Genomic DNA, 18,465 nt, shown 5'->3' with positions numbered 1-18,465 from the left:
ATTAAAGCGAGTTATTATATTGGCTTACACATTCTGTGCAGTCCAACCATGGCTGCCTCCACTGGGAAGACTCACGGTGTTCAGTCCAGGAGGCTGGATTTCTCAGCAGTCCATGTCTGATGCTGGAGGCTTGAGGATTCCAGGAGAGTTGTATGTAAATATTCAGTCTGTATGAGAAGCCCAAAGATGCTGGTTCAAATATTCATGAAGTAATGCTGCAGCATAGGCAAAAAAGAAGAAGAAGAAAAGAAAGTTAGTTTCCTCTAGGTTGGAGCTGCTGCCGGAAGGTGCCCCCAGATTAGGATTTATGTTAATTTAAGACTGCCTGCTTCAGTGATCTGGGCTAGGAAACCCCTCACAGTGGTGCTGAGCAGCCTGTGTTTTACTTGATTCCAGATTCAGTCAAATTGGCAATCCATCACATGTGTTTGAGGCAACATTCAGAGAAGCAGAACTGAAAGAGTGAAATAGAGCCAGAGGGAGAGAAGGAAAGGAGGGAGGAAAAGATTTGCTCTGGAGAACTGGTGCGAGGGGCTGGCAAATGTGAAATCTGTAGGCAACCAGGCAGGCTGAAGGCCCAAGGGAGAGCTGCTGCTGCCCGCTGAGGGCTCTGTGGATTAGCACTCCTTCTTCTTCAGGCATCTTGGGCTTTCCCTCCTTAAGATCTTTAGCTGATTGGATGAGACCCACACCAGATAGGGATGCTGATCTACTCCCCAAAGTCCACTGAGCTTAAAAACAGGTGTATGCCAAAACCTTGGGTCAAAGTCTAGATGAGGTGATGAAAAATGAACCATAACCAAAACAAATGATAAAGTTGTTTAAATGATAAAATTGAAGGAAGCAGGCATCAAATTGATGTAATCCAATCGTGTGTGTATTGTTTTTAATTTACATGTATTATTTATATTATCTGTAGGCCTGGCTAGCGATCAATTAAGACCCAGACACTTGTTATATTTTAAAATAGCCTTAGTTAGCCTGGGGCAGGGCAGATATCAGTCCTCTAAACTACCTCCCATAGTGGGGCATGCCTCAGTCCCATGCTATCTGCTTCCAATAACTTCTACCAAGCTACCTCCCATCCATAATCCCAAATACTTGTTAATGTTCTTCATCTGGGCTGGATTCTCCATCCACGCCGGCCATGTGCTTCTCCTCCAACTAACCCATGGCGGCCTTCCTCTCTTTCCTTCTGGTTTCTTCCCAGAATTCCTCTCTCTAAACCCCACCTATCTCTTTTGCCTTGCCCAGGTAGGATGGCTTTTTATTAAAAAAAAGGGTGGGTCACACAGATAACAAACAGTAATTAACATTAAAATACATCAGACCATCCACCAACGCGTGTGTGTGTGTGTGTGTGTGTGTGTGTGTGTGTGAGAGAGAGAGAGAGAGAGGGGGGGGAGGGAGAGGGAGATGGGGGAGGGGAGAGAGAGAGACAGAGAGAGACAGAGAAAAAGAGAGAGGCGGGGAGGGAAGAAGGGAGAGAGTTTTATAGACAACACATTTCTTAAATCATACAAAAAATTTCTGGTTGCTATATTTTTTTTTACTAAGATTCCATACATGCATATAATATGTTTTGATCAAATTCACCCCCTATCCCTCCCCTTTAACTCCTTCCTTGTTTCCAACAACAACAACAACAACAACAACAACTTCTGTTTCCACTTAGTGCTGCCTGTACACACATGAGTGTATGTCAATAAAGCAGCTTACAGCCAATCACTAAGCAGGGGAGAGAATAAGGGTGGACTTCCTGTCAGCCAGGGCAGGAGAAGTTAGAGGAAGATGTAGAGGATTCAGCCATTGGAGAGGTCTAGGAGACATCACGAGGAGAAGCTGGAGCAGGAAAGCTACAGAGTGCAAGTATCTGTGGGATGTAAGCTGGGAGGAGGCAAAAGTAGCTGAGAGGGTTAAGAAGAGAGTGATAACTGCTCAATTATTGTGCTTTGAAGCTTATTATTAAACAAATATAAAAGGGTCTCAATTACTTGTGTGATAGCTGGATTAAGGGAGAAATTGAGAAACAAACACAGTTTTATAAAAGTAACGTTAACATGATGGTGTCAAGAGAGGGGAAGTCTTCTTACCTGACTCTCACCCCAGCCCTAGCCCACTAAGCTAGAAAAGAAGAGCGAGTCCACATGTTCAACAGCCCTGCCGTGTCCGGAGGACCCTGGTTCACTGCAATCATACAGCACCTCTGGCTCCTGCCATCTTTCTGCCCCTCTTCTGAGATGAGCCTTGGGCCTTGGAGAGTGGAGTATGATAAAGACATCTGATTTATGGTTGAGCACTCCACAGTCTCGTTCTTCTGCACGATGGCCAGTTGAGGGCCTCTGTGTTAATCACCATCTACTGCCTCCAGGAGCTTCCCTGATGAGGGCTGAGAAATGCACTAATCTGTGGCCATAAGTATATAGCTATCAGGATATATATATATATATATATATATATATATATATATATATACACACACACACACACATACACGGCTATGAGGATAAGGGGCTGGGAGGGCAGCTCAATATTACATCCATTTTAACATAACACTATGATTTTTTAAAAAATCAAAACCATCCAGTTTTCTGTGGAAATAATCTGAACTTTCTAAATGCACAGGTGCACACACACACACACACACACACACACACACACACACACACACACACTGCACTCCTTACAAAGGAAGCACACATATGTTCTCATGCGGTTTGTTTATGGCAGTCCACCCACGCATTCTGCATATTGTGGAATTGTGACTTAAGTCATAGAAGTGTAAAAATGGGACATGCATTTCGGTAGCATCAGAGGTCTACTTTTCATTCCTGTTCATGTGCTAAATTGCTGTAACCAAATCCAACTCAGGGGAGGGAAAGCTTAGCTAGCTTACGCTCACAGGCCACAGGCCATCTTTGAAGGGAGTCAGGGAAGGAAGTAAAGCAGAAACTATGGAGAGCACTGTTTACTAGTTTGCTCTCTGTCTGTCTGTCTGTCTGTCTCTGTCTATCTGTCTGTCTGTCTGTCTGTCTGTCTGTCTGTCTGTCTCACCACTGGCTCATGCTCAGATAGCTTTCATATACAGCCTAGACCCACTTGCCTAGGGATGGTGCTGCCCACAGTGGGCTGGAGCCTGCCCACATCAATCAAATACTCCCTTACATACATGGCTACAGTATTTTAGTTGAGACTCCCTCTTTCTGGGTGGCTCTAGGTTATCTTGAGTTGGCAAATAAAAATCAATCAGCACAATCAAGGAAAGCATTCCTCGACAGAGCACGTGGGGCCTCAATGTCTAAGGTCTCGGATGTTTTTGGTTAAGAGATGGCCCCACCCTGATTCAGTGCCTTTTTTGTGTATGTGTGGATGAACAAATGCTCACCTTATCAAATGGTGGGAAATGGAGACAGAGAGATCAGATTAAACATGTCAGGCAGAAGGTACCCTGTGAAACATCCTGAAGACTTCCTCACTTGCTAGAGTTCTTCTGCGCAGAATCCCCAGCACCCTCCTGGCCTGCTCTGTGACCTTGGGCGATGGCTTTAAGTTCTTCCTAGCCCCGCTTTCCTCCTCTGCACAATGGAGTTGCTAGCACCGACTTCACATGGCCTGCGACCAGTTAAGTGACTCACATAGTTCCTGGTCTGGAATGGTATTGCTAAATGCTAGCCATCATTTGGCCTTATTTTGTTTTCATAAGCTATTAGTTACTTGGACATACAGACCAACAGGAGGAGAAAATAACTTTCAGGTCACAAACCACACTGACAGAACAGAATGAAAACCAATGGTGCTGATCAGTAAAGATGAGTCACAAAGATGGTACCTGTAAGCAACCAGTAGTGCATCTCTTCGGGCCCTTTATCAGCACTTGGGACAGGACAACGTGATGCAAGCAATGGTACCTTGCCTTGGTATAGTCAGAAGTAGAAATAATTACATTCTTCTGTCTAATTGTTCTTTCCCAGACAAAATTAAGATATTTAGACATACGATTTTAATAAAAGGAAAACTAATGACTCTACTGAAGAATACACAAAAGTAATACATAGAGAATTACATTTCATTCAGGTCTTCACCAGCCATCTACTCAGTCGGTACCAGAAACCTCACCAGAAAGGAAGGAGGGGAACGTGAAAATGGTGAACAGAAAGAGGGCTTCCTCTTCTGGTCAGAGTGCATTGTGCACATATTTGGAACTGTCATAATGAAACACTGTTGTGCAAAATTAATATATGCTAAGACTTTGTTTTAGTAAAGAGCCTTTTCCACTTCTACCTTAGTGGGCTAGGACTGGAGTGTGACTCAGGTAAGAACACTTCTCCTCTCTTGATACCACATCTCCTAAAGAAGCCACAAACACACTCTAAGAGCTCACCAGTGATAGACAGCAGGTGTGCCACCCATCCCATGGCCAGGATGGTCCCAGAGTTCCCACGGCTGGATGGAAGGAGGATGCCAGCATGGCTCATAGGCTGGGAATGCAGAGCTTCTAGGAAAACCACCACAGAACCCAGCACATCCAGAGGAATCCTAGGGGCCTTTCTAGGCAGAAGTGGGGTTTCAGGGCCAAGGTTAGAACCTCAGAGATTTTGCTATTAGCAGCAATACTCATGCTGTATTCCCACTTGCTTTACTCAAAGCCCTGGATTCCTTCTTCAGGTCAGGAGCCCTTGTAGACCAAGAAGACAGTGACCAGCAAAAACCCAGAAGGACATAAGCAGAGGGAGACCTGAGCAAAAAAAAAAAAAAATCAGTGGAATCGGGGCCGTTGCTATTATGTGCAAGGACCACACAGGGAAACTCCTGATGAGGCAATGGCATGCAAAGCAAATGACGAGAGTTGGGCATCACTCTTCCTGCTTATCGAAGATTGACTCGTGCACATTGCCCCAAACCTCTATTTCCTGGTTCAGCAGAAAGTCAGTTTCTACAACCAAATTAGAGAGGCTGCTGGCCAAACATTTCAATCTGACTGCTCACTCAGGTCCTCTTCCTGCTGCCGCCGCTCTCCTCAACCACCCACGCCAAAGCTTAGGGAGGTGGTGGACAGTGCCTCAAGAACACAGCCAGGACAGCTGCCCACTGACTGCTGGGCAAGCCCTGACCATCTGTTCCTCTTCTGTGTTGTGAATCAGAACAGGGGCTTTACAAGGCTCCCCACAGCGGGCAGCCACAGAGTACAGGTGGTCAGGTATGCGAGCCTAGGCAGATGGCCCAGGATGGTGGACCATGGGGCAAAAGGGAGTATGAGTCGGCATCTCAACTCTGGGAGAAGAGGCCTCCTGACTGGACATGGTCCATTAGTGATACCACAGGCAAAGCTGGTGACCCTAGCTGGTGCATCATATCCTGTCAACAATCCCCTCACAAGGGTTTCGAGGAGTGGGGCTCAATCACTCCTGAGTTTGAACGAGAGGGAGAAGGTAGTCAAAAATCAAAAGCCATAAATGAATTAAAGAAGGCTGTGTAAACATCCCTGTCTTAAATTGGTTCCATGGCCTTTTCCTATTACCGTCTGCCTGGTCACACTTTATTTACACCCAACCCCAAACCAGCTATATACTCTCCAGAAGGTTCCTGTATTGGCTGGTTTTGCGTGTCAACTTGACCCAAGTTAGAGTAATCAGAGAGGAAGAAGTCTCAGGTGAGAAAATGCCTTCATGAGATCCAGCAGTGAGGCTTTTTTTTTTTTTTCAATTAGTGATCAATGGGACAGGGCCCAGCCCATGGTGGATGGAGCCATCCCTGGGCTGGTGGTCCTGGGTTCTATAAGGAAGCAGGCTGAGCAAGCCATAGCAAGCAAGCCAGTAAGCAGCACCCCTCCATGGCCTCTGCATCAGCTCCTGGTTCCAGCCTCCATCCTTGCTTGAGTTCCTGTCCTGACTTCCTCCAATGATAGACATGATCCGGGATTGTAAGCAGAACAAACCCTTTCCCTCCCAACTTGCTTTAGCTCACAGAGTTTTGCCACAGTAATAGAAACCCTAAGACAGTCCTATGTTGCAAAATGCCTCCTAGTTCAGCCTCCTCTTTGGGAAAATTCCCCTGGCCTCAGCATTTAGAAGGCTGTGACCGTGGACCCATTAAGCACATTCCTTGGTTTCAGGCGATTTTGAAATGGCAGGACCCCTCCTTCCCGCAGCATGCTCAGTCACCTCAGGTTGGTGTTTAGCCCTTGTGCTCTCCTTCTCTGGAACTGTTTCTTTTGTCACCTGTCCCTTGGTCCTCTAACGAACCAGACAACCCATGCAGTCAATCCCTCCCAACCCCTAAGGAATGCTAGTGGCCCCAGCCACATATGCAGCAGGGCCGGGGTTGGATAGGCAAGAAGAGAGATTGTGGTTGCAGCTGAGAAGTGACAGACAAGGGAAAATGCTGCTTATCTGCTGGCATAGCAGACAACTCTGTTTTGGGGTGATCTGTGCATGCTTGCACCATTTAACTGATAAAGAATCTGTAGCCCAGAGAGGGGAGTGATGACCTTGTGGGCTACACAGTAAATGAACAAAGGGGCAGAAATGTGAACCATCTAGTACCAAAGCCACAGGCTCTGAAAGCTGCCCTTGAGGCACGAGCCACACAAGCAGGGGGGCTGGGGGCGGGGCTTAGCTGGTCTATGTACTCTGCTGGCATGAAGACCAACACAGGGTTAACATTCCAGAGCCCTGGGATTATCTCACCTTGAAGGGGGAGCTGGGGGCTGGAGTCTGAGCTGTGAGCCTGAAGCCAGCAGAGCTATGTGAGCTCCATTCTTTGAACCTCTTACCAAAGAACAATCATGCTTTTCTGTATGGTACTTGTGTACTTTCAGGGGTCATAGGATTCCCTTCAGAAGAGGACATAGGATTTCCTGGAGATGGCTGTTTGTCATCATGTTGGTGTGGGGATTCGAACCCAGGTCCTCTGCAAGAGCACGTGCTCAGAACAGACAAGCTGCTTACAACGAGGCATAATAACGTGCACCAAAAATTCCTATTAGCCCCCTGGTTTTTATCTTTAAAAAAATCTGCACCTTGTTGACTTCAACCATAAGAAGGACTCCTTGATTCTCGATTCTGTCTTGTTTTTTTTTTTTTTCTTTAAATGTTGTTTATTGAGAGAAACTACTCCTTAGCCCAGATATTCATATTTCACAGTAGAGGATCACAGGTCAATGAGGAACTTCCATGAAGTGCAATCCAAAAAAATTCTTTGCATTTTAAAATCACTTTGCACTCTGAAAGATGCCAGCCTTCCTCATCTCTTCAAAATCTTTCATGGAATCATCATTTCTGTAGAACTCTGCATGTACCCTCTTTCTTTGTTTAGCCAAGCCAAACTAATAGGAAGCTACAACTCCCAGGGACATAATGAACCCGCAGATACTTGGCCAGAAGACCACGCATCTGAGGTTTCAGCAATGCACCAGAACTCATGATAGTGAACATCCTCTATACCTTCCTAGTTCTCAGGGAAACAGAGATTCTTTCATAGGTTTTAGACCACATGACAGGCATCAATGTTTCAGTGTTTGGAAAATGTGCTTGTGGGCTGACAGAGAAACAAGGATGAGACAAAGCAAGTGGACCCCAGGGCCTGGATGGCACTGGCACATACGTCCAAGATGAGCCTTGACCTCATCAAGGGAGTAGCCCATTTGTGGATTGGTAGATTAATGGGTTTCAGGAAAGGGCTTTGTTATATTTAAAAAAAAAAACCCTCAATCTCTGTCTCTGTCTCTGTCTCTGTCTGTCTCTGTCTGTCTCTGTCTGTCTCTGTGTCTCTGTCTCTGTCTCTCTCTCTCTCTCTCTCTCTCTCTCTCTCTCTCTCTCTCTCTCTCTCTCTCTCTCTCTCTCTCATGATGGCTCAGAGATTAAGAGAATTGGATTAAGAGAACAGGTCAACTGGCTGGTTTTCCAGAGGACCCGCGTTTGGCTCTCAGAACCCACTTGGTAGCTCACAAGCATACTTAACTCGAGTTCTAGGCGACGGTTGCCCTCTTCTGGTCTCCTCAGGCACTGCATGTGCACCCTCCCTCCATGGCTCTCCATCACCTGTTCTCAGTCATGATGTCCTGTCTCTCCACAGGTCCAAAAGCAATGGGGCCAGCAAATCATGGCCTAGAACCATGGAGAAAAGTAAGTCTTTCTTCCTTTCAGTTTCCTTTTTCAGGCATTTTGTCACAGTCACAGAAAACTGACTAACACAAAAAGCAAGAGAATGCATGTCAAGATGATCATCCTGTGACACCACAAGCCTTTAGTGGGGCCACTGCAGAAGAGGGTGGCGCAGTGAAGGTAGCACCCACTGATGCTGGCTGGGGCAGTCAGCAGACCCTTAGGAAGCCGGCGCTCTACCATTGGCATTAACTGCACACTCAGATGTTGGAAAGAACTCAAAGGCTCTATTTGACCTTCTGTATGTTTGGCCTCACAAGTCCTTAGTCACTGAAGGAAGAGCCCACAGGATATGGCTGCCTACTAGTGTGTCATCTCATCTGAAGCCAGTGTAAGTCTGTCCCTGCCCTGTGAGAAGGATTCCCTGAAGCAAGACAGAATTGAAGCCTCAATTCCCCTCATGTTCCTGTCCTGTGGGCAAATAGCATTCATGTCTTCTATATAAAAAAAAAACCTCTGGAGAAAGAATTTAGTGCCTTCATAGGTGAGTAAAATGAATTTAATAAATAGAAATAACACACACACATACATACATACATACATACATACATACATACATACAACACACACACACACACACACACACACACACACACACACACACAGACACCCCAGGCTGCAAAAGACACAGTTAATGAGATGAACTCAAAATCAGAAGCTGAGACACTATGCACCCCTCTGCGATCCAATCCCTAGGTTCTTAGGACAGGAGGTGGGTAGGAGTCAGTTACATGTGTTCTTAGAATGAACCTTCTGTACGTTTTTATGAGCCCCACACTAAGGAACTTACTCGTAAAACCAAAAAGAGAAACAGATTCTTGAGGTATACTTAATCACCTTATGCAAACATTATTTCATGCAAATATTGAAGTAGGATATTTGATGCCAAATATCATTAGAAAGGGAGAGGGCGGGGCGGGGAGCCCTTCTATACTCCAGGCCAGTAAGCTGGTTTGGAACAGTGGACCCTCCTACTAAGAGCAACAGGAAGGAAAAAAAACAAAAAAACAAAAAAACAAAACCCATGTCTGAGCTGAGGTCACTCCATCCATAGAGATTCACATACATTAGCTTCAGTTCCGTAGACTATGTTCTGTAAGCAACCTGGTGCCCTGGACTATTTCCTTCTATTTCCAAGGGTCTTTCTTGACGGTACTTTCTGGTTTGTATGGAGCAGTTGTCTGTTGGAAATATTCCCTTGTGGCAGGAGTCACTAATGCAAATGTAATCAACTGTCAAGGTTAGGATTCTGGTACTTGCTATGGAAAAGCCCGTAGCACACGTGGCTGCCCCAGGTGGCTGCCCCAGGTGGCTACCCCAGGTGGCTGTCCCAGGTGGCAGGCAATGTTCTTCCTTGTGATGATCAAGGATGCCTCTCCTCCAGAGTCCAGTTGTCAAGTGGGAGAGTGGAACAGAAGAGGCGCTTGGCTCCTCTTAGCTGCTGTGATGGTTAAGACTCACTGCAGCCAGACAGAATCCAGACTCACCTGGGAGAGGTGACTTTGGGCACTTCTGTGAGGGACTTTCAGGACCAGATTGGCTGAGGTACAAAGACGTACACGTAAATAACACAGTTTCGTGGGCTGGAATCTCAGACTGAATAAAAACGGGAGAGCGAGATGAGCACCCCCTGCTCCCTGACTGTGGACACGATGTGATCATCTGCTTCAAGCTCCTGCCACCATGGCGTCCCTGTCTGGATGGACTGCGCTCCCTTGTACTGTGAGCCAAAAGGAGTCATTCCTTCCTTCCTTAAGTTGTTGTTATTTTGTCACAGTAACAAGAAAGTGACTTAAACAGTTACCTTTTGAGAATAAATGCATAACACTTTGTTCCCATAAAATCCAGCTGCCTTTAGCACCCCCACCTAGACGCAGAATGAGCCCAGTGGTATTCTCTTCATTGAACTCCCCCTACTAGCTCTGAACTGTACAAGCTCAGCTTCTGGGTGAGAAGGACTCCTCTACTTTTTATTTCTCCTCTCACAAAAGACTGAGAGTTAAGTGTCCTTACAGAGAGCTGATAGAGAACCATGCTATGATGAAACAGCTTCCAGTTTGATTTAGATCACTGATTCCTAATAATCCTTTGCCTATAGACCCATGAGGGCCTATCTGAGCATCTTCCGTGAAAGGTTTTGTAAACCTATTTTCTCATTATTCACTGGCACTCAGATTCTTGTTAATTTCTTAGAAAGCCCAGATAAGGACCACAGCTAGGAGGACCACGCATTACCAGACCATAGTTGAGCCAGTTCACAAGCTACTTCACTAGATCCTTCTTCCTTCCTCCTTCCTTCCTTCCTTCCTTCCTTCCTTCCTTCCTTCTTTCCTTCCTTCCTTCCTCCCTTCCTCCCTTCCTGCCCGCCTGCCTGCCCTTTTCCTTCCGATTTTACATTCGCAAAGTAGATTTCCTTTCCAAAGAAATACTGTACAGGAAGTCATTATGAGTGGTGAAGAAAGCCCAACTGTTTTGAAATTAAGCAATTGTTTGCTTATTTTTATTAGTGAGAACCTAAAAATGAACCTAGAGCTAGGAACAGGACATTTCTCTTGCATCAAATTAAGAGAGGGTGTGGAAGTCAGCAATGACAGGATCTTTTTCTTAGAGCTTCCTCTTCTCAAGGACCCTACTAAAGTTTTGGGGTCCCAGTCACCATCTCTGGTTCCTGAGCCAGAAATCTTGGCTTCTGTTGCCTCTTCTGTCATCCTGCATCTGTAGCTCCTTACACTCTGAGGCATTTACCCTTTCCTAATCTGACTAAGTATAGTCTCAGTGTCTTCCAGTAGCCACTATCAATGTTGTCTGGGGATTTTCCCAGCCTTCCATGGAAGAGACAGGGTGGCAAATGCTTGACCCATCTTTACCATAAACAAATTCATTGAAGGTTTGTAAGTATTAAAATAGCATGTTGCTTCCTCATCCAGAAAGTTCTCTTACACTAGAGCAAGAATAGGTTGATGGCAAAGATGACAGGTGATGTAGTGAGAGGCAGGCTCTGTGAGAGTGAATGGTAACTAAATGTGGACGTTGATGCCCGTGGAAGTGTCCAGAATGGCTTGCTAGGGAGAAAATAGGAAGAGAAACAATGTGCCCCCATGAATGTCAGGCTTTGCGGTTATTGTGGCTGTTTTTTATTTGTTTGGGTTGCTTGATTGGTTACTTGATGTCTTGGTTATTTTTTAAGCAAATTTGTACACAAAAGCTCCTCTCCTGGACCAGAATGGGAAGATTTGAAATCTCCTTCCATGCCTTTCTCCCCTCCTTTGCCTTTGTGTTTGGCATCCAGACCAATGTAGTCTCCATCCTAAAGAGATGTGTCTGAGCCAACTTATATCATCTCTTTTTGATGGGAGACATTCTAGGTAGTTTTATTGCAAAGCCTCCTATCTCCTTAAATTGTGAAGAAGTCCTTACAAGGGAAGCTGCGTTGTGGTGTTCTTTTTATATGTATGTATATTTTTTTCCAAAATCACAGAATTATTTGCTTTGACTTAACAGTCTCCCTTCAAGGTCTTTGTCTTGCTGATATATTTAGCTCATGTGCAGTGATGTTGGCATAGTAATTATAATAGCAAAAGACCAAATATGATACACATCAACTAAATAGGTAAGTACATTTTATTTGCATTCACCTCATTGATAACTTGTTCACAGGTTTATTGGCTACTTGGGAATTAGCTGTGCATATTCAAAAGATAGGTAAAAGATAATGCACAGCCTTTTCCCAATAAGCCCGTACTGTTCTATCTATGAAGAGAACTTGTGAACCTTTTCCCCCCATCCACATTGGCATGTCAACTGCTGTGATCTCCTGCAGGCAGCCATAATGTTAAGAGTTCATGGGAGCAGCACCCCTATCATGTCTTCCACAGTCTTCCACAGAGACAGTCTTCCACAGAAGTCCTCTTTCTGTCCCCCTCTTCCCTGGTGTTCTCTCAACCTTAAGTGTTGGGGCTGTGTTACAGATGTCTCACTTGGGCCAGGCACTCTATGGTCACTTGTTTTCTGCATTTTGGCTTGTTGCAGATCTCTGTCATAGCCTCCATCTACTGGGGGGAAAAAAAGCTTCTTTGATTAGGGACAAGAGATATGTTTATCACCAATATGTGAGAATATGACTCCAGAAAGGATGTGGACATGAAAGGACAGCTGGTACTTCTTTTTCATGCCAAACCCTTTTGAGTATTATTTCAAATGTATAAATGCTTTAAAAGAAATGAAGAAGCTCTGATTTTGCTGGGTTGTTTGTGAAAAAAGCTAATAATTTTAATGTTCCTTAGCATGGTTACAGTTACTGCAATATTTTTTGATGTAATTTTGCAGTAGATATCAACTGCACAAAAGTACACCATTGACTTATATACACACGTCTAACCAGCCTTCACGTCACTGGCCAATACCTAATTTGGTCTCTCGGCAGCTCACAAATTCGATTCTCCTCTTTCATTATCTTTTACAACTAAATTAAGGGATGATTAATCACCCTTTATGGTGATTATGGGTGATGTGCCTGCTAAGTTAGTACACATCTATTTTCTTCTGCCAAGAGTGACTGCAGAGAACTGGGCCCAGGACCCATTTGGCTTAGCCATGAAACCAAGATGGAGCCCCGCCCCCTTTATGTCAGTGGTAGAGTCTTCCTCATCTTTCAAGACACGCATTTATTTAACTTCATGTAGAAAACAAGTCAAACTAAAATTGAAAAGAAATTCTGAAGTAAACTGCTCAAAGGACAGAGAAAGAAAGCCCTTCCATCAGAGAGGGAATTGGGCTGTTTTGGACGAAGGGAATCTGCGGGCAGGAGAAACAGCTTTCTTTTGTGTCGCTTGCTGCAGGTGGACAAAGGGAAGAAAAGGGCTTGGCAATCTGCTGCTTTCAGAGCCTCTAATTTGAGCTAAATCTTCAATACCTGGGTCTTCAGGTGACACTCTTGCTCACCAGGAAGTGTCCTTGCCAGGCAGTGCGCTCTTTGCTCCCCACGTGTGCTTTTGCTTACTCACTTCTAAATCTGAAGTAACGCTGGGACAGAACACTTAGGTTTAGTCGAAATGAAGGGACAGGGGCTAAAGAGATGGCTCCATGGTTAAGAGCACTAAGTGTTCCTCCAGAGGACGTAGGTTCAATTCCCAGAACCCAGACGATGGCTCACGACACTCTGTAACTCCAGTTCCGGGGAGATCCAACATCCCCTTCTAGCTTCTCCTTTAGGCATTTGAAAATGTGTATGGTGTATTGATATTCGTACAAGTAGAACACCAATACATGTAAATATAAGTAAATCTTTTTTTTTTTTAATTAAGAAATTAAGGGTGAATAGAGACCTGTGGTTTGGGTTGTTGTTCACGCTTAGTGTTATAGTTTGGATCCTAAATGTCTCCCCAAAGAACTGCCATTGAAAGAAACAAGCTTTGAATGAAATAGTTCATTCTAGAGAAAATATGAATGGCCATGGCCTGGGAACATACATTTACGTATCCTCAAATATAATGTCCCCACTTGGAAGGAGTTTTGTGGCGTTACATAGTCACAGAACAAAGAAAGTCATAAATCAAGGCAATTTTAGGCTGCATTAGTGAGCACATCAGTGGGGCAGTTAGAGCAAGATGGGGAAGTCTCTCCTATAGGCCTCGAGGGCTGTCTGGTAACACTCTTAGCTTTGGGGCTGGTGGAAGCTAGGGATCTGCTGTTAATAGATTGTTACCTATTAGTCACAGGACGGCAGCTCTGACACAGAGGTGGGTCAGGAATGACGTAGCCAGAGACGGGTAGCCGGGCTCTGGACCGCTCCACATCACCAGCGCTCTAATCAGCCCATCTGCCTTTGTGACAAAGCTTCTTTCCAGGAATTCCCATTCACACAACCACGCATTAAAGCCGCGGTGTCCGGCCTACTGCTTTTGGGAGAGGATGTAAACTATTAAAGGCAACACCTCAGCAGGGGGGGAGGGGTCTCTTGGTCACTGTGGTGTATTCTGGAAGATGACACTGGACCCCTAGTCTCCTCCTCCTTCCACTCTCCTAGCATCCCAGCCCCATGGTGAACAGGCTTCCTCCACACATATACCTACCACAATCTGCTGCCTCGTCTCAAGTCCAAAAGCAACAAGACCGAGTAGCCATGGACTAAAGTTCCAAAGCCATAAGCCTTTCTTCTTTTTAAGTTGATTGTCTTCAGTATTTTCTACAGCAACTGGATGCCAAAGAACAGGCTTAGGCATTACAGGTGGGTTTTGATAGAACTTTTTATATACTTAACTAGACATGATAACACAAGCCTAGAAATCTCCAAACTCGTGAAGCTATAGTGTGGGCATAGCCAGTTCAAGGTCAGCCTACACCCCATTGAGGGTTTGAGGCCAGTCTGAGCTAAAACAACAAGATTCTAATTACTGGAGAATTCTGGGCAAAGCTCTGACTATTCTGCTGTCATCCTCCAATTAAAACTATCTGAGAGCCCGCCTTTTGTTCTCAGCAGGCAGCATGTCACTTCCTGTGGCTCCCTTGATAATAGAGGTCCACTGCTGCTGGTGGGATCTCCCAGTCCTGACCTAGGATCATGCACTGGGTAAGTTTTGCAAAAATTGTGGTCAGCATAGCTCAGGCTGCAGGCGCCGCGGGGAAGGGAGTTGGCTGGGTTTTTAATGTTTTGCAGAGCACACGCAAGGCGTTGTTAACACCACAGTTGGTCAATTGAAAACATTTTCAAATACCCCTGGCTGCTGGAATAAAAGCTAAATATAGGAATAAATTCCACATGTGCAAAGACTCAAAATAGCATCAAACAAGAGACCGAGAAATGTCTTGACTAGACCCTGTCTGTAAATCTTCAACAAACAAGCAAGAAAATATTCCTTAGTGGATCTTGGCCTAGTTTAGGATTCATACGTGCAAAAGTAATGTTTATTTCCCAGATGTAACTTTTGTCTGAGAGGCTTACTCCTAAATAAGTCCATCCTTTCTGGTTCTTTCTGAACTCTAGCTGGCTGGTTCAACTCAGCTGCTTTGACTCAAACACCTCTCCAAGCTGACTGATTCAATCTGGCTTCTCTAGGGTCCTCATTGAATTGCTTTGTTTGGCCTAAAACTAACTCTGGCAATCTGTTCTGCTCTTCTGGTTTCCTGTGGCCTGTTCTGTCTTCACCTGTGTCTGTAAAACCTCCCTGGTAAAACGTCCCCCCCCCCCCCTCTCTCTCTCTCTATCTATCTATCTATATATATATATCTGTATGTGTATGTGCACGCGCACGCACGCGTGTGCTGTTCTTTCTTAAGTTGCCTCTTTCCTTTCTGTCATCATGAGAGTTGGGAAAATCCTAGTTGTCAGATCTTTCTCTGACTCATCACTTTGTCTGCCTCTCAATTAGACATCACTTTCAAACACGGCTGCTTCCTTCTACAAACCAACCTTGCCTACGTTGTTTGGGATTAAAGGTATGTACTAAGGGAGTGTCCATATTCCCACCAGATCATACTGTAATCCACTGCATGTCTGCCTTCCATCTGCATCACACAGACCCAGAAGGTCCTTGGGTATGATCCCTTGCCAGGGCAGCCATGTTGCTGCATTAAAATCCCTCTGCTCAGACACCTCGGTCAATTGCTATGATACATATTATGTTCATTGGGAGATGTTATAAGTTGGTTCTGTGAATGGGCAATGACTGGCTCATCATTCCAAATGCTACATGGACACTCTTCCACAACAAGATGCTAATCAGCAATGGGAAGAAGACTGGTGATGGAGCTGAGGAGAAGGGATGCATATCACTTCCGGTGGTACATGCTTGTACTCCCAGTGCTCAGGAGATGAGGGCAGAAGGTTGGGAATTCAGTCATCTCCAGCGGCACAGCGAGCTCAAGGACAGTCTGAGCTGTATGGGACTCTGTCTTAGACTAGAAATGAGGACAGAGCAGGTTCCCTGAGCCAAGCAACTAAGGAAAGGGCCCTCGAATTCAGGAAGTCACTTCAAAGTGGGAGGGGTGCTGTTGTAGCCAGAAGGGGAACCAGAGCCACCCAGTTGGCCTGAGCCTCTGATGAAGGCAAGACTGCCTCAGTGGTAAGAGTAATGGTGATTTGGCAAAGTGGGCACTGGCTACTGTACTGCCCAAAGCCTCATGGCTGCAGCAGGAGAGTTACGAGTCAGACACAGGGAATGTGACCTAGAGCCACTTTCTAAGTAGTCCTCACTCCACTAGCCTTGGCAAGACTGAGAACATTTGGCCAAAGTTACTAGCACTTAGAGTTCTGGTACCAAGTGCCCCACTGTCGGGACTACTATGTCTGGCTGTCAGAAGTGTGTTCTCCAATCCTAGAGGATAATGTTCGTATTATAGTTCACAGGACTGTTACCTCCTACTCAAAACTACGTGTTAGACCAACTGCCAGCTGTGACTACGACCTTTCTGTTTCATCTCTTCAACTTTCACAGGTGAGCCACCCTGGGACCTGTGGAAAGGCAAATGGCTCTTCCTGGAGCGAGAGAGAGAGAGAGAGAGAGAGAGAGAGAGAGAGAGAGAGAGAGAGAGAGAGAGAGAGAGAGAGAGAAAGTCATGTCCTGTGGGCAGGCTCCGTTCACAGCTAATAAATCCACAGACCGCGTGCACAAGAGCTAGAGAAGATAGAAACTAAGATAAAAGCATGCTTTTAAAAAAAATATGGTGTGCCCTAGAAGGGCTGAAGTTGATGTGGAAGAGGCTCCTGCACTGCCTGAACTCCCCAGAGCAAAGGCAAGGGGGAACATTCTAGAGGTGATTTATGAGTGTCGAGGAGGCCCAGGCACGCCTGTGTTAGGGAAGGGGAATTGGTAAACATCTGGATTTGTGTCTCACAGTGGAGCCATAAACCTGACTCTGTCAGGGCAAGATGGGCTGTGGACTGTAAACCTGGCTGCTTGGGATTCTGTGAGGAGGGGCCAGCTGCAGACAGTGGGCATGGCTACTTGCCATGCCGTGCTTTCAGTGGGCCAGGAGTGTGGCCCTTTATGACTGTGCTCAGCTGCGGGCCGGGAGCACGGCTGTGTGCTCTGTCCACTGAAGAACATGAAGGCCACAGAAAGGTTTCTCAGCTGCTTCCGGAGTTCAAAAGCCACCGACTCTCTGAGCTCTCAAAAGCACACAAAAAAGGTCTGATAGCTAGTCACACTCTCAAGTGGGGTCTGGTCTCCCAGATGGCTGCATGGCTGCTTTCCAGGCTTAAAAAAAAAGGCCAGTATGAAAAGCAACCTCAGCAGTCAGAGACAAATGCCATATTCAAAGTGCCAGGTCTGTCGCTAGCTTTGAAGATGGCTGTCATTATTCTTTTCACCTGTCAGAGTCTCAGTTTCCCCCCTTTATAAAATGGGACTAAGTAGCCTTTCCTATGTTGGCTTTGAATGCCAGGATTCCACATGACAGGTGGGTCTTAGAAGATTTCAGAATCACAGCAACGCCATTTTTATTATTTATTTCAATGATCCACGTTCTAGGATAATAACATCAAGTCCATAACCTTAGGTGAAGTCAATAAACGGGCCACTCACATCCCTCTAAACAATTGCAAAATAAAACCCAAGTATGGCAGATGCTGAAGTGTAAGGCTTTAGGTCAGTTAGAAACACAGATCTATCCTTTCTCGCCTGCAGACTAACTCCAAATTTCCTTTTTTTTTTTCTTACTTTAAATACTGAACATTTCGCTTTCACGCATGTGCATAGTGCATTCTCGGTGTTTTCACGCCTCACCCTCTCTGGTCTCCCTTACCCTGGCAATCACCCCCTCCTCCTGATAAATCTCTTCCCTGCATTCATGTGGTCTTGCTTTATTTTGTGACCCACTTAGTTTAATCAGGTCCGTCTGTGTGACAGTGGGTTTGGGAACCCAGTGGGCTGCCCGTAGGTACATAACTGAAAACAATGACTATCTGCCGGTAACAAGTAGATCATCAGGGAAGAGTAGGGCCCTGTGAGACCCTTCTCCGTCTATAACCAACTGTTGACAGGGCCACTTGTGTGCAGGCCCAGGGCAGGTAGCCACAGCTGTGATGTCGCGATTGCAACGCCTGTCATGCCCAGATGATATTTTGTAGCCGTTCTCCCTATAATCTGGCTCTTACCTTCTTTCTCTTCCCATTCATCACGTTGCCCATAGCTAAGTAGTAGTTGTCTAAATGTCCTAGTTGGGGCTGAGCCCTCAACCATCACTTATTCTCGACACCTTGAGTAGCCATGAGTCTATGCCCTTTTCACTCCAAAAATAGGCTATTTTGATGAGAGCCGGGAGTGGCATTTGTCTATGGGTATAAACATAGATGTTTAGAAATTGG

General features: G+C 45.5%; 1 protein-coding gene across 1 annotated transcript; it reads right to left on the bottom strand.

Annotated features, from left to right (window-relative positions):
• Nucleotides 1–7,210: 7,210 nt before the first annotated feature.
• On the bottom strand, nt 7,211–7,421 carry LOC311584909 (cytochrome c oxidase subunit 6C-like; the record flags this gene model as incomplete). The annotated part of the gene is given in 3 exon segments (XM_084759639.1): nt 7,211–7,324; nt 7,328–7,349; nt 7,351–7,421. Coding segments are annotated over 3 exon segments (207 nt in total).
• Nucleotides 7,422–18,465: the final 11,044 nt, after the last annotated feature.

This window comes from Acomys minous (genome assembly GCF_964271855.1).
Source record: "Acomys minous genome assembly, chromosome: 15".
Classification (NCBI taxonomy): domain Eukaryota; kingdom Metazoa; phylum Chordata; class Mammalia; order Rodentia; family Muridae; genus Acomys; species Acomys minous.
This window is presented reverse-complemented; position numbering and strand designations above follow the sequence as displayed.